The sequence below is a fragment of the Solenopsis invicta genome, chromosome 3 (assembly GCF_016802725.1).
Source record: "Solenopsis invicta isolate M01_SB chromosome 3, UNIL_Sinv_3.0, whole genome shotgun sequence".
Classification (NCBI taxonomy): Eukaryota; Metazoa; Arthropoda; class Insecta; order Hymenoptera; family Formicidae; genus Solenopsis; species Solenopsis invicta.
In genome coordinates this window covers 19,615,451-19,632,516 of record NC_052666.1, presented here as the reverse complement: position 1 = coordinate 19,632,516, position 17,066 = coordinate 19,615,451, and the positions used below count along the sequence as shown (strand labels likewise).

Below are 17,066 nucleotides of genomic sequence, written 5' to 3'. Positions count from 1 at the left end.
AGAGAGGGGGGAGGGAAGAGGAAAAGTTCGACCACATGTAAATGTGCATCGTTTGTGCATTTCAAGGGAATAAATCGAACGTCACAGAATTGTTTGCATAAATAATTTTGTCTACCTGTTAATGTAAAAGTTGCAACAACACCGATTAATATGAATGGCTATCTCTTTATTTTCAATGCGTCTCTATCTTCCTCCAATCATTGTTTTAATAAACGCGCGGGTCGCACGGGTTCCAGATAAAATGCATTGTGTGCCGATATTTCCACGTGTTGATCTGTTTACTGAAAAAATTAAGAGAGTGTATTTGGTTGAAGTTACAAAGCGTACTATCAGCATAGAGTACTAGTTTGTTGTTTTACAGAGAATATATTAAGGCTCGTGTATTTCCCGATTAGAAATTTGCGAGTTAAGGATGCGTTTAAGAAAAAAAAAATTATTTTCACATTTTACGCAGACTGCAAACTGTTATTAACGAATAGAGAGAGAGAGAGAGAGAGAGAGAGAGAGAGAGAGATATTCAAGACTTTGCCAAAAATTTATGGAGATAGTATACACTCGTGAGGTACTTTGAAAGTCTTTGAAAGCGCACCTGAAAGCTTTCCCTCGCTTGCTGTAAATGTCTTCTCTAGTCTAACCCACTAATTAGCATCTCAACACGCTACTACTCTTCAGTCATGGGCAATGGTAGCTTTGGCGCTACTTTGCAATTATAATGATTGTCAGAGCACATTATATCTTAAGGTATCGCCATGAAAGAGGGTATTAGAATTGTGTGTATTTCATAGTGTAATGCGGTTTTATGTCCGACTTCTCGATAAGCTGCGAATGAATCATTCAGATTAGTTTTCATGATCTATGCCGACGTCTCGGCGTGAAGTTGTAATAAATGGGAAACAATGGATGCGAAATACTATTGCGAGAGACTGTTTCAAAAATTATGATCCTTCACAGAAAAAGAATTATCAAATCAGTAATTATATTCTCACTATAAGAGTATAAAATCTTCTTGAAAGAATTTGATAACCTTTAACAGATATATAACTTGCTTAAATGAAGAAATTTGTTTCATATATGAGAAATTTTGTGAAACTTTCAGGTAAAAATTTTTATAAATTAATAATCAGAATTAAATTGGTATTTGGCGATGTTGTTTTCAAGTTTAATTTGTTGTATCCGATGATGAAAAAGAAAATCTAGTTAACTCAAGTTTTAGCTCTAAACGTGCATGTGATCGATTCTGAATGGCCAATATGAGAACCTGCTAATAGAAGAAAAATGACAAACTCGTATTTTTCAATTTTATATTTGGACTACAATCTCAATTCATCATTTCCAATATTTACTTGCAAACGTGATTTTCGATAGCTATTTCTTCCGCATAGTTGTTTCAGTGTAAGTTATCTTTTAAAAATTTGTGAAACTTGTATATTCACGGGACATATTGTTCTTCATCGAGAAACTGTCGAGACGTGCTCTGTGTTTTTCGTTTCTTCAAAGACCTTTCCTTTTCACCTCCTTCCAGCTTTCCTCATCGCGCGCTCGCGCCACTGAAAGCAACCTGCCAATTAATTCCTACCTCTCTCGTCCGTTATACGCACTTTGAACAACTGGAGACACGGTAGGTAACTGCAATTGGATACTAGTATTCACTTTCAAGAGTATTCTCGCCGCGCTTTGTAGCCACCCTCACGTTCCACTCTCCGTTTATGCATCAAGTCCGATCCCCCAAGTCCTTGGTTCCCCCTTATCTATCGCAGACCTTTCTCCTTCTCATTCTCTGTCTCAATATAATGTAACAACAATCGGAAAACGGATACGCCGTTCTGATTTGCGACGAATGACGATGTCTCAAGACCACAAAACGATTCAACCCCCTCCCCCGTCAAAGTTTGTAATTCGGATGCCTAATTAGTGAAAACCAGTAAGCCGCTTATATCTAGGAGGGGAAAATACATTGCATAAAGTGCGCCGTATCGTGGAAAATGGTCGTGATAATATCCAATGCGCCTGTGCCGCGAGCCAAATGGGCGCGAGCTAAATTATTGACGTATGGATGTCTGACGAATTATTATCGTTGCACGTATCTGTATTTGGGGTGGCATAAAATTTTCCTTGATACTTTGGTATCACACTTTGATGAAGACCATACGAAAAAAAAAATTCTTGGGTACTAAATATCTTCTGAAATTAAAGCGCGAGAACGAATTCTCACTTTTGTTCTTCAAATTTTATAAATTAACTACAATTGAAAGATACACAAAACACAACCAATTGATTTTTTTAATTTAATAAAAAAGATTGAATAGAAATATAATTCAAACGCTCTTTAATTAAACGATAGATTATAAGATCGTTACGTGGAACCTTCGAGAGTCAAACGTCAGAAAAATCAGACTTCTTAATACGTTTTTTATTATAACGTAACTTTAAAGTAATTTATATTCTTTCTTCATCATAATTTTACATGCGTTTTCATTTTACGCAAATTACCATGATATTCTGATTACAGACTATCGTATTTTTCTCCTAGGAGGAAGTATAACATTTTCCATTGTATACTTTCCTCGCGTCCGCGATGGGCGGCGATGAAATTTCACAAAGATCCGGACATCGATCCTGTCTCGGGTGGCGGAGGCGACGTAAAAGCGCGTAGCAACATCGTCGGAGCGGACCGGCGGAATAAAGTTTATATACCGTGCCGCGGGATTATAGCGCCGATAGAAGCAGGATTCTTGCGATAACTCGGTTCGTCGCGTATCGCGAGCAAACACGGCGGTGAATTGAACGGAGGCGCGCCAAGTATTTTCCAATTACATCTTCCATTAACGATCCTGCCGCGTGCACGCGGCGTCCGCCGGGCGAGGGTCGATCGAAGAATTCTGTACGCCGTGGAAAATTCGCCCCGGCGCCGTATATACATTATTAATTAATCTAGATAGGAATGTCTCGTGCGCGTCGTTGTAATATCGCCACTTCGAACTCGGAAGCAATATTGTATGATGCGAGAGACTTAAAACGAAAATATCGAAAGGACGACGACGATGAGAAACGGTGCATCGCTGATGAGAAAACTAATTTAACGAAAATGTGAAAATCGGCTGTCTTGAATTACGATGACAACAGAGCTTAAGACGAACAAAAAAAAAAAAAAATTATCGTGTTGGAGAATATACGTTTACCAGTGAAATTGCTGTAATTCAATTATAGTATATGGGTCATTTAAAAAGGTACATAAACTCGTGTAGATCCGAAAAGCTGGATAGTTCACTGTTCGAGTCTGTTGGAGAAATAATCATTCCTGTCTGACAAGATACGCGTATGTCACCTAAAGGCAAGGATGAACGGCAACGGTTTTCTTGACCCGGAGACAGGAAAAGAAACGAGGTCGCCGCGGTGTCGGGCGCATTAGCATTTTCGGTATGGTTTAAAATTTAAATCCCCCGTGTCGGCGAATCGCGGAAGGAACAACGGAAGGACGCGAGTCAGGAAGCGGCGCCCGTGTGTCCCTTTAAAAAGCCCTCACGCAATGTTTCACGACCCTGGTGTATCGTAGCCGTAGCACGCGCGCACGGCCAAACAGACGTACGTACGTACGTCGTACGAGAAGCCACGAGGAAGAGAGGCGAGTGCGGCGAGGGAAGAAAAGCGAAAGAATAGAACGAAAGAAAAGAGGCGACGCGCGAAAAAGGCGCGAAACGTGGCCAACAGGCAGCTGCTCGTCCCGATCGACCGGGTTCGCCGTACATAAAACCAATAATAAAATTTGGAACACGGGAAGGAGGCCGCGCGTGCCTGTGATTTTTCAAGGCCGTCAAGAAGATGTTCCAACGTACGAAGAGACACGAAGAGGAAGATCGCGATCGCGCGTCGCGGTGGCGATTGGTCCGGAAGGCAAAGTTTTTCGAATCGCTCGATCGTCATTGGCGAACGTGACCAGTCGCTGGGGGGTCGAGAGATGCGCCGGGGCACACGCTGGGGGTCCCCTCGTCGATTCGCTGGGGGTCTCTTTAGGAGCGGAAGGGCCGCTGGAAATTCTTTCGTGTAACGGGGTGGACGTGACACCGGTCGAGCGGGTTCAACGGTGGGAAGATACGTTGTGGAAAGCGCGTCTAGCGATCGCACCCCTGAGGATTTTCGGGACCTGCTTCTCTCTTCCCTCCCCCCTCCCCCCCCCTCTCTCTCCTGCTTTCCCGCTTTCGCCCTTACGAAAGCGGGCCAGGGGAAGGCGGGGAGAAGAGAGAGACATACCGACCCCTGCGAAGCGACCGGACGGAAGACGCCGTTGATGATGGGTTATTTAAACGGGGCATTGAATTTTTACTTCCGCCGTGAGGAACGTCACTCTCCCTCCCTCCCTCTCTCTCTCTTTCTCTCTCTCTCGAGAAAGAACGAACCGGCGGCGCACCTTGTCTCGGACCTCGTCTTGGGCCCCGTCGCAACATCGCGCGGGATTTATTAAAGCAGTCATATTTTATGAAAAGCGCCCGGTAACGCGCGCGAGCGCGCCTTCTCTCTTTCGCTCTCTTTCTCTATTGCTGCAGCAAAGGCCGCGCGGCGCTGCTCGGTTTTGTGTTACGCCGCGCTAAAATTTATCTCCGCGACTCTCTTGCGTTTATTAATGGAAACGGCGGTGGTGCGCGAACGCTACGGGCGGCCGTGTAATATTTGACGAGGGTACCAACATCTCCGCGAACGCGCGCACCAGCGGCAAGCTCGCTAGATAAATATTTCTCGTGAATTCTTCGCTCGAATATAACGCCACGTGCGATGCCATTTCAGGAATTTTCGTGCATTCTCCGCGACGTTTCACTTGAGTTTAGAGCGCGCAACGTGACGTGGGCCGTCCACAAATTTAGTTCCTCTGTCCTAACCTGTCGCCTTTTCAAACGATGCCTCGGAAGGAAATACAATTTGAATACAATACGTATCTGTAAATAATTTTCCAGCGCCAATTTCAATTTCCTTCGTATATTATTTTTAATTCCTTCGGTATGTATGTATACTCTATTCAACTTTCAACGATTATATGATTAAATTTACTGTCGAATCTCCTTTGCCATCAAACCATCCACCAAATGGACTCCTTCGAGAGCTCACGTCTAATCAACGGCAACATTGTCAGATACGAGCTTAGCAGCGAACTGCCGCGGTGCCCCTTCGTAACGGCCGATTAAAACCGGGGTAATTCGTTTCGTTTAATCACGGCGATAAGCCGTGGTTGTAGCGCGCGCGTTCGCGGGAGAAAAGGGCCGCCTCGCCGCCGCGCCGGGTGGTAAAAGAGAAACACCGGGGTTGGGCGAATTGAGAGCGCACTTGAGTTTACCGGCGGGAAATGGACCGGTGTATGCTTGCACGGTAATGGGAAAGGCGACAGATGCGAACAGCGGCAGTTTCGCGATGAAACTATCGTGTCGTATAAAGGGGTGAGCCGTTGTTGTCGCCGCCGCCGCCGCCGTCGTCGTCGCCGTCGCCGCCGCCACTACCACCGCCGTCGTCGTCATTCGGGGGTGGAACAGACGGAGGATAGTAGCCTGCAACCGACGACATAAACTTACGATAGCGCAAACGACCGCGACAGCGGCGAGTGTCGAGTCGAGGGGGGAGAGGGAAGAGAACCGAGGGTGGTTTCTTCACTCGTGCTCGACCCAGGTTTATTCGCGTCGACATTTGTACGCGCGCCTCGGCTTCCATAGTGGTAACGACCGGCCGTAATTCTTATTCGCGTAGCCGCGTAAAATGTGCGTGTTTTGCTCAGCCGACCAAATGTCTCCTCTTGTAGGAAAAAGGAGTACGGCAGTTGTTCGTAGCTGTCCCGTCCGACGACGACGACGACGACTCTACACCTTCACGAACAAATTCCGCGCAGTCCTCGCTCCGCTTTGAAATTCTAATTCAATTCGGATGACGCGACGCGTTGTAAATAGCGGATGTAAATTCACGCTGGCGAAAAGAAGGGTCTCACAATGCGTTTTTCGTCCTACTTCTCCGTCAAGTAAGGCGGTACGGCGACTTTTAAACTCGACTTTCATTTTGACACAGATTTCGCGATATTTTTCCTTCACTTTTGCTTTGTTTAATAACATTATATAATTCTTCAATATTACGCATAACATACGATATAAAAGTTATACGTTGCATTGTCATTTCTATTAAATTTATCACCATGTCTTTTTCACATTTTTCTTTTGCATTTTAGTTTGCAACACAGAAGAACTTAAAGACGCATTAAATATATGTGAAGAAAGAGGAAAAAGGGTATTAAAATAACTTCTTGTTCTTTTAAAGATGACTTCGAGAAGCCATGTAAAAATTTCATTTAAGGGTTAACGTAACATCCCTAACTTTCACTTAAGTATAACGCCAACTTGACTATATCACGACCGCCCGCGGAACAACGAGCGGCGTACCAACGATCTTTCATAATTGAGGAGCTCAACTTTTAGACTTCCGCCAACCGCAATTTCGCGAAGATACAGATTACATCCTTCCAGAGTTACCTGTTAAATTACTTACGCCACAGTGAAGGCGCCGAGACGTAACACTATCGTTATCGCTACTCTAATGTAACTATCTAGTATAACCACTGTTTCTGTATTTTCCTTTCAATGGTATGATGAATGTGTTGCCGTTCGACGTAAATCAAACCCAATTCCTGTCAAGCATAATAGCGTGGAAATTTAATATTACCAGGGCTCGCTCATTTTCGCGAAGCTACCTATAAAACGCAAGGCACTTTGCGAAGTTTCCGCGTTCGATGTAGATTACCGTCACTCATTACATTTTCTCGATTATCGTCAAGCATCGGAGAATACATCGGATCATATTAATTTCAGAGCTCCCTATTACAAGGACAAACTTCTTTTTACGATTAGAACATACGGTCGTCGCGTCGAATCGCCTGCCAAGTTTATTACGAGTCGTCCTTGTGGATGCATCGATGCGACACAGCTTCATCAATTAGTTCGCGTCGCGAGCTTTATTTATTATTATGGTCGATGATTTATTTAGAAGGAAAAACTTTCGTCCCGATCCAACTCGAATCCTCCACCGAAAAGAATCGGCAGAGTCCATACATATTAACGACACTTATCGATCTCGGCAGCTATTTTTGTCCCTTTTTGTAGTTGTTGCAGAATTCGTGAATTCTTTCTCCTGGTTTTCCTTAAAAAAATCCTTCGTTCAAAAATAATAAAATATACGCAGCAGAAATTCGGGTGCTTGTTTTGCAAATGTCCTATATTTACGTTTATTCGGAGAATAAGTGTCACATATTTTGACACTTCAGCCACGCTAATATGAATGCACGCCGCGTTTAATATGCTTGCATTTAATATGCGTGTCACCTCGTAAACGTAATGAACCAGAGTCTCCAGAACATGTACGCGTTATGTGAATATTTACGTAAGTAACAAGTAGCAGTCGGGAGAAAGAGATGGAGAGAGAGAGAGAGAGAGAGAGAGAGAGAGAGAGAGAGAGAGAGAAGCTCGGAGTCTAGGGTTATAACTCGGCAGTTATACAGTTATGACGTCGTACCGGTTTGATATTGCCGGATATATCACATCTAACAAACACATCGCATTTAGTGCTACACGGCTTGAAAAACACGTAAAAGACCAAATGTAGTTGACACTCACACTTGATTGGCTATTTACCCTGTTGAGCTACGCCAACATTCTTAGCAGTAAATATAAAAGTAATATATAAAATATATCAAAAGTAAAGTCTAAAAGAATAATAAAAAACATCTAATTAACGTTAAAGACATCCTATATCTAATCTTCATTGTTTTATCTTATAAGGTAAGTGTCTCAGTGATCAAACGTGTCTATACTCGGATACTTATATAGAAAACTATTGCCAACAATCTTAAATGTCTTTTTTATAACATTGAAATTTAATTGTATACTTTAAATTTTTAAAGATATTTATAAAATAAGTTATTTTAAATGCCATAAAAATTAATGTTAAAAAATAAATTTGTTACACAACTAATTGTAAATTAAAATTTATATTTTGATGTTATAAAATTTTTTAAGAAACATCATGTATTTTTTGTCAAGATAATATTTTTCGTATTTATTTTACAAACAATATTAAGAACAAGTATTTAGAATAAGCGTTTAAGACGATTAAAAATAAGCGTTTTAAATTGTCCGGATGTTGGTTCATTCAGATGCTCCGTAAGTTTTTATTGTTTTCGGAATAATTTAAACATTTTTTCTATTTTTGTATGTCGATAATAACATTTTATATATTTCATATTTTAGTCGTATAATTTTATATCGTGAATCCTTAAAATTCAACCAACCATGGCTCTGCGTTATGCTACATGTCCGCTTACTGGGACATTTATCTTAATCAATCGTGCATTATAACAAATTTTCATTTAACCTTACTAGATCTAGCTTGATGCGGTTTATATTAATTTACCTTATCTTTGTAATGTAGTTAAACAGGCGCTCGTAAAAGGAGTCCTGATGCGACCGCGACGTCGCTGTAAACCTAATGTAACGTAACGCGACGTGACTCGCATGGCACTCGGGTATGCGCTATGCCAAAGCGATCGTGTACACGAGATCGCACTATTTCGCCGCTGCCAGGAGATGACTAAGAGGATCCTGGGTGTTGCGTCTGCGACATGCAACCGAGATCCACGTTTACGACGGCAATGTCTTGCGCTCGATGCGCGTACCGCACGCGGGCAAAAACATAATAAATCTCGAGATAATCACGCGTTTGTCGCGACACGACCCTTTTCGGGTTCGTCCACGCGGCGCTATCGCGAGACGCGATGGTAGGTTACAGGTGAATTTAGTGCCGCGAGCCAGTGGGCATGTTTACGATATCAGAGCGGCATAAGAAGGCTAAATATAATCGGATTAGCGCGTAGTTGGGGTCCGCGTAATCGCGACGGTGTATATTTCACACGGAACGGCGCGAATAATGCGCGTGCTCGGAATGTGCTACGAATACGTGGCGCGTCGTCGTCGTCGTATCGCGCTCTCGCAAATACGGGTCGTCATCGATATTCGTAACGCAGATCCGCGTGCGGGTGAATACCCGTTAGCGAGGGAGTAAGCCGCGGGTAATAGCGTCGGAGTAAGCCGAGATGTAAATCGTCGCGACTGTGTAAGTTGTAACTACATTTACCGCCTCCCGTCGTGTGTAATAAAAAAAGACGTTTCGCCGTCGAACAAGGTGACGATAAGATGACGTAATGACGAAATGTCGTTGCTGCTGGTGATAGTCGCTGGTATAGTCTGGCGGATCTTCGCGCGTCGCGTCGCGTCGTCTCGCGGGTATATTTGTAGCCGGACCGTCTAGGACGCGTAACGTCATAAATATACCGAGAAATACGATGAATATTCCCGTGCCGCGCAATATAAAGCTGGCGGATAATGGCCCGGACGTGTTTACGATATCAAAGTGACACGAGAAGGCTAAATATAATTTAACGGTGCACTTTGCGCCCGTCTTTAATGTCTATCTTGCATTACCGACGGCGACGAATAACTTTCTCATCTCGCAACGATCCTTCAGACTGACGTACACACGCCGTGTAATGCGTCTTCAATAAATATGCAAATAAGAGCTGTAACGTGAATTTCCAAGTGCGATATATCTCGTGAGCCGCGAATTCGGCATGCACACGCGTTCTCATTGTGCGATCGGGCAACGCTAACGCTCGCGACCATAACGTAATTGTATAAGGGATCGCAATTAAATCGAGTTTGCCGAGTTCGCTCTATATGCAAGATCCTTCCATCCTGCCTCCCCCCCTCCCCTCTCTACCCCCTTTCATCGCGGCGTAGATCCCGAAGAATCCGTTCGTCCTCGAGTTCCTAAGCAATTACGACAGTTTCCGAGAGCATTTCGCGATCGCCCGCAGTTCGGCGACGCGGGGGGAGGGGGATGGCAAGAAGAGTACGAATCCCCGGTCTCGTCCCCATCCCCCTCCTTCCGCGTCCATTCGCGAAGACCTCATACATATTAATGGAGATCGGATCGATTTTACTGCGCGTTCGCTTCTTGCTGTGTTTAGGGACATCGACGTTCCGGCGCATAAGCTCTTCGGGCCGCCCGCAATGGTTATTATGCCATTAACGTAATGAAGTTAGGTGGCGGAGAGGTGCCACCGGGGTGTTGGCGGCGGGATCCCGTCGCGGAAAAACGCGCTGAAATACAGGCGAGCGGGAATCTTCGATGATGAACTGCACGTACGTTTTCTTGCGTCGAACGCGACGATCGATGAACGCTATCGCAGGCAGCCGATGAGGGTAATCATAGAGCCGCTATAGTATATAATTCTAAGCTATAGCAAACTATACAATCATCGACCGCCAACACACACTAGTTGTTAACCGTTATTAGATTTGCCCGTTCAATCGTTAATGCAACAATTTAGTCACTAATCGAGTAATCTTAGTTATTGACCATAACGATTCACAACTAGTAATTAAAATATTTCAATCATTTATTATCACATTGCAAAATGTACTATATAATTGTGTATCAATCCATCGCACGTAGTTTGAATGTCCGAGTCTCGGTGTGAAGATTTAAGTACAGTTTTCCAAGTTTTATACACAGAACCTACAATTCCATACTGAACTGTGATCGCGTCTTTTATGTATGCATGATTCAGTAACGACAGTAAACGGTTTATAGACAAGCTAGAGACGTTCAGTCACACCAGGTCGATGCAGCTGACGCGTTGGACATGCGGTTGATATGTTTGTATATTGGAAAGACGAGTTTCTTGTGCCAACATTCGATGCATTCGGAGACTCGTCAATTAATATTCCTCACATCAACACTTGATGGCAACCTACACAACTGCTTCGTTCGCGTAGACATTCAACAACAGATGGAACAGAACTCCAGGTAAGAAACTTCGGGTGTTATCAATCGTAATAACGTAACAAGTGGTCATATAATTTTACGAGTTCAGTGAGATGAACCTATTTTGTAACATTTTCGCTTTAAGCGAGACACGTTGGTTTTTGTCTCGACTTGTCGAAAGCAAGATATTCGACTGGACTTCCGGCTACGATTCTCCACACTAATCACGCGCCTTTCTCCGGCGGACGACAAGAAGGACGTCAGAAGAAAATTCTGCAGCGTTCGATGCGCCGAACCGTGAAAGGATCTCCTCAAAGGCTCCTTTCACGGCGCCGCCGTCCTTTTGATCGCCGAAGATTCGGACGGCCGGAAGGACAGGGGTATAAAGGGAAGCGAGCGAGACCAATTAGCGATTCGCGCAATTTTATCAAGCGAGCATCGCGCGATTCAACGAGACCGGATTAAGACGCGCTACGTGGCTCTCGATGACGAATTTAATTCTCTGCGCTGGCGAATGTTTCGTCTTGAACGGCTGCCGAAGACCCGTTCGCGAAACCGGCTCGACCACTATTTTAACACCGCGCAGGATTTACCCCGTGAAAGAGAGCACAGGGCGATCAATTCGGCGGAAAAATTGTGGCGCGAAAATACCTTAGTGAAAATATTATCGTTAGCGAGTGAATAGTAAAATCAATACAAAAATTATTTCAATACCCGCCCACCTCTAATTCAGAAGTACAACTTTTCCTCTTCTGCCAGAATGATTTCTAACTTTTTTAATTTATAACATTCACGATATACACGCAGGCTCACGAAAGGATATCGCGTCTGCCTATCGTTTCATCCGATTGTGCTTCGTGCTTCTCAACGAGAAAATGAACAGGATCCCGCACAAAGGGTCACGCGCGCGATATCTCGCTGTTTCGCGTTTCCGTATAATATTCGACGAGTCCTCGTCGACGGGATTACGAGTACCAGGATGGTATCCGCCCCGGCCGCGATACGTAATGCGATTTGCGGTGTATTCGCCGCACAAAAGATTACCGCGGCGAGTTCCAACGAGCCGTGTACACGGGATCTTGGGTGCGCCCGGTAATACTTCCGCTGCCTAATGCAGAAGAAGGGCCCTTTCAACAGAAAGCAGTCTGGAGGTACTACGGGTTTATTGCTTTCGGCGCTATCTCGGGATTTCGTTACGCGACACGTAATAAAATCATACGCGATCCGTCGTGATAATCATCGGCGACATTTGTTTCAATCGATATAATTGAAACAGCTTGATTTGATATCGAAATGAACGAATTAATGTTAGCAACGATCAAAAGTTATTTGTTGCCTTTTATTCCGCGTCGCGATGTATCTGGATCTTATTTTTCATAAATGATTTAATTTCGTTACTTTATACGTTTCGTATAAAGAGATGAAGAAAAAATTAACAGTGTTACCTTTGTCTAAAATATAATTACACTTCACGTTTATTAAAATGCTGACGTAACAGTGATCTCGAATTCTGCGTTCTTTTCGTATTACAATAAAAAAAAAGTATGTAGCTGTGGTAATCATTTCAATTAAAAATTATTTTCAATTCGCATCGTCTTACCGAATGATTGGCTGCAGCGCTCGTTGCAACTTTCGACATTACACTCGCAAAGAAAAAATATTTTCAGAATATTTTTACGATGTTACACTTACCTGCGAGTGATTCCATATCTTCGGTTTAGGACTCGATCTCGCATTGCTGGTCGCGTTTCCGCTTGCGGAATTGTTGGAAATATTGCCGGGCGACGCAGTGGATTTGATGGACGGTTTTTGTGTCTTTTGTATTTGTGCGGCTACCGCTGTCGAGGGAGTCGCAGTCCGTTGCTGCTGCTGCTGCTGTTGCGTGGTTGTCTGCTGCTGTTGCTGTTGTTGCGTTTGCTGCATGATTTGCTGGATGAGCTCCAGCTGTTGTTTCGTGAGGCCATCGTTACTCGCGCCGGGAGACGTGGCGCTCTGTAAAATATAATTTAACAGATATTTATATAAACTGATTTTAAAATTATTTCCAAAAATTGCCATTATATTGCTAAAACTGTTACAAAAACTCATCGTTTTTTTTCTCACTTGCTAGTCTAATAACTCGAGATCGTAACCTTCAAGTTTTCTTTTTCGATATTGAATTAATTTGTAAACAATTTCGTTTTGTCGCTATCGCGATAAAACGATGAATGTAAATCGTACCGTTTTACGTTGAAGCACAGGAGGCGTGATTGTACATTTGATCGAACCTAAACCACAGTTGGCGGATCTAGTCAGTTTCGTTCGTGATCGGTCGGCAACGTGGCCGCAAACCATAATCGATCATACCTTAATAGAGCATAACGCAGCCTTAGTGTCCGCGAGTCGAGCCCACGTTCTGACAATAGTTAAACCGATCGAATTTAATAATTTACCGAACCGATGCGAAATTACGAGCGCAGTGCCGCGCGGCGCCGCAATCTCGACATCCATTAAAACGAGCGCCGGCTGTAATTCCGCCCTGTAAACGCGCTCTGCAATAAACCGTAAATATATCGATGTGTCCGTCAACTAACGCGTCGACTACAATTACGCATATGTGCACGTGACGCCTAGAGTGCCGTGTGTGCTAATCCGTCTTTGTGCCCTGTTAAAGCGGTCACCATGTATAACGCTCGACATGGACGTGAATTACACTACATTACGATTGCACGTTATTGTGGAAATGGCCTTATTGTCAATATTTCAAGAGTCCAATACTTTAATATATAATAAATAATAAATATGCATTACGAAACGAAGAGAGAGAGAGAGAGAGAGAGAGAGAGAGAGAGAGGGAGCGCAGATTTTTACTTCGCCCACACATTTCATTGTTATATAAACGTGATAAATTCATGTATCCATTAATGCAACATTCGAGAAAAAAAAAATACAACTTTAATTTTATATTATTTTTCGGATTTAAAGAGGGAAGAAAAAAAAGAGATAAAAAGCAGCCATTACTAAATCATTTTCGCGCATTATACGTGGGCAAGGTTTTATGCATTGTTTTATGCAACACGGACTTAACGTACACGCTCGCGCGTTTACGTACACGAACGAGGTATAAAAAATGTGAAAATATTCGCGATCAACGTTCGCACCTGCATGCTTGCACTGCCGTGTTGCATGCTGTGCTTTGTTTTACAATCCGGCAATCGTGCGGCGCGGTGCGCTTTGCCTACGTCGTTTCGAGCGTTACTGCCGATTTTTCGATTGAGCCCTTTTCGAATGGTACATAGGACGCCTACGTGCGCGCACACGGGAAATTCAGATGCGGGCGATACGATGTTCCAATTCGCATCGCGATTTTCGGGCACAACGCGTGGAAATCGCGATACTGCGGCCCCGAGTTTTCCTTTTGCACGAAAACGTGCGAAATATGGATGGGAAAAAAATAATATTCGAGATTTTTAATTAGGATGTCACAACACCAACGGTGAGACGAATTGGATGCTGTTGCATTCTATCGTTTTTCTCTCGGTGAATTATAATTTTTCGCATTTTCCCCACGCGATCAGGGCGGGAGCGTCGCAATCTCTCGACGGGTATCTTCGCAATTCTTTAATTAATAGAAATGTAGCACCCTTTTCCATTGAATTATAAAATACATATTTTACTTTCAAGATTGCTTTACGAAGGTACAGACGCGACACGTTCTCCTCCCTTTGATCATTTTAATTTGCCACATAATGTATTAAAAATTTTTTTTATATCCTTAGCGTACATTACCCGTACGTATAATCATGACTGGTGCAAATTGTAAATTAGAAGTACGCAAACAGCCTAATCGATAGACGGCTTTAATTATCATCAACCGAGTTTCCGGTGCGCCAACTAAAAGCGTAGATTGCGGACAAAGGAATTTATTTTGTTTGCGCGCTTATTTCGTTTACTACGAGCGACAAAATGAGAACGAGCCGTCCTGCGCAGCGCGAGATAATTGCGTCGCGAGGGGAACCGCTAATCAGTTTTACGCGCTGATATGACGATTGCATGTACGGAGCGACGCGGTGTTCGCGAGTGCGTTTCCGGCCGGCAGGACGCAGCGTGAATTGAACCGTCGATTAAAATTGGATTTGTTAATTACTGCAGGGAACGTGGCGGCGGCGATGGCGGCGGCGACGGTGGCTGGCGGGTCCCGATCCGGCTCATACCTTATTAAACCTTCATTTTGTAATTCCCACGCGCTGTCGTTTGTCATCGTCGTAATCAGCGGACAGCCCTCGCCGCCTCCCCCGACGAGTCGCCTCGCTCGTGCGACAGAAAAGGACAACGACGCTTGCATTTTAAGATAGCATCGCGCGCACCACATCTTTCCGCGTAATAATTTTCCGTGAATAATTAGCGAATTATTTGACTACCGTTAGAGTCTCGCAAACAAGAGCCGCGCCCGCATTCGCAAACAATCGATGCCGGGGGCGATAGGTTTGTAAATACCCGCACAGACGCAATGCCCGGGCTATTGATATAATATGCGCCTGTATTTCCGTTTTATTCATGAGTTTGAGGATATTAATCCCGTATCATGTTTTTCAACACGCTCTTGCCTTTCGATTCTTCAATTTGCTGCCCACGCATCTCGCGCAAAATGTTCGTCCCGCATCAATAATACGTATTACTCGCGTAATTACAGAAATACATTCATTAAACCGGAGCATTGTGCTAATTGATGTGGGCGTTTATTAAAATACGCTCTTTAACCATAAATATTTTCGCTGGTCGTCGCGATGTGTATATCGATTCACAATGTCGCGCATTATGCGTATTATTATTATTACGGATGTTATCTCGCGATTCATGTAGCGTGCACGCTTTTCCATTTCAATAATTCATCCGCCTTATATGTATAAATCGTGATATAAAATTCATGTGTAAGAAATCACAAATCCTACCCTATTTAAAACGATATTAAATTTTCACGTTTGCTTTTTGCTGTTTATGTAATAACGATGCGGATTTGCAAAGTTTGCCATTGCCGATTTTAACGATGTTACAAACTTTCGTTACGCAAACGGTCGCTGTAATCGCTTATCGTCAAAAGATACCTCGTATATTCCGCGACTTAATTAAAAAGATATCGTCTACGCGACAAAAATACGCAAACGTTGCGTATTCGCCGGACTCATTCGTCAAGCTCCTCCTCCGAGACCGTAGCGAAACCGCGGCATCCCGGATCATCCCGTTCCCCGATGGCGCGCTTATCATACGCGCGCGTGTCCCCGTGTGTCGCGATCGCCATTTGTACGCATACAAAACGCGCCCCGTTCCCCGAAAGCGCACTGGCGACGGTCGCGCATTTGTCAACCGCGAGGGACGCTCCGTGGCCGTCCGGAGCGTCTGCGAAACTTCGCCGTTATCTCTCGTCGTGTATTCGCCCGCTTGACAAATCGCCGAGCCGCAAGGGGCGGGCGGCAGCAGCAGCAGGGACATCTCTCGAAACTCTCGTCCTCTCTCGGGAGAGACCCCGCGACCAAGATCAGGAGACCTTCCTGGCTCTCCTTCCTCTTCTCCGTCACGATCTTCCCGCGCGCGTCCTTGGCACCTTCGCTCGATTCTCACGCGAGAATCGCATTACTTCACCCGCCCGTTCTTCCTCTCGCGCTTCCTGACCCTCTCGTTCATCATCGTCCTCGCCCATTGGCGGCGGCGACCCGACCCACTTTCGATCCGTCCTCTCCTGTTTCTCCTCTCGCACGGGAGGGACGCTGTTGCGACCTGGTACCATTATTTGAACACCTACACGCGCCTTTTGTGCGGTTTTCACCGTTAAGTGCATACTATTAATTTGTTAATCAGGGATAAATCGAATAGGAACTAATGAACCTAAAAAATGTGCTCTATAGAATAATTCTGTTTAGACATATTATACTTAAAGATTTTCAAGATTTACTCATTTCGAATAATGGACGCTAAAAATCGCAGATTCTAGTTGTATATCTAGTAATTATTGTTATGCATGCGCAAATAAATTTTTGTTAACGCAGAACGAACGTACGCATGTGGCTTCATTTTTTTGCTATTATTTTTTTGACGCAAGAGCAAATATCGACTAAAATACATACACGCTATGTACCAACTGAGCGCATATACTCCGATACTGCATGATTTATAGCATCGTACGTCCATGGACTCGCTCAAAAACTTCATCCATCATAAATGCTCGATGAAACGATAAAAACGTGAAT

The 17,066-nt window shown here is 44.0% G+C and overlaps 1 protein-coding gene across 4 annotated transcripts in view; it reads right to left on the bottom strand.

Moving 5' to 3' along the window:
* The window catches only part of LOC105203576, a 340,742-nt gene that overhangs the window by 58,029 nt on the left and 265,647 nt on the right, over positions 1-17,066 (bottom strand). For all 4 annotated transcript variants that reach the window (XM_039447253.1, XM_039447256.1, XM_039447254.1 and 1 more), the window contains one exon: positions 12,535-12,834. In XM_039447253.1, the coding sequence (XP_039303187.1) occupies positions 12,535-12,834 (300 nt within the window). The remainder of the gene's footprint in view (positions 1-12,534; positions 12,835-17,066) is intronic.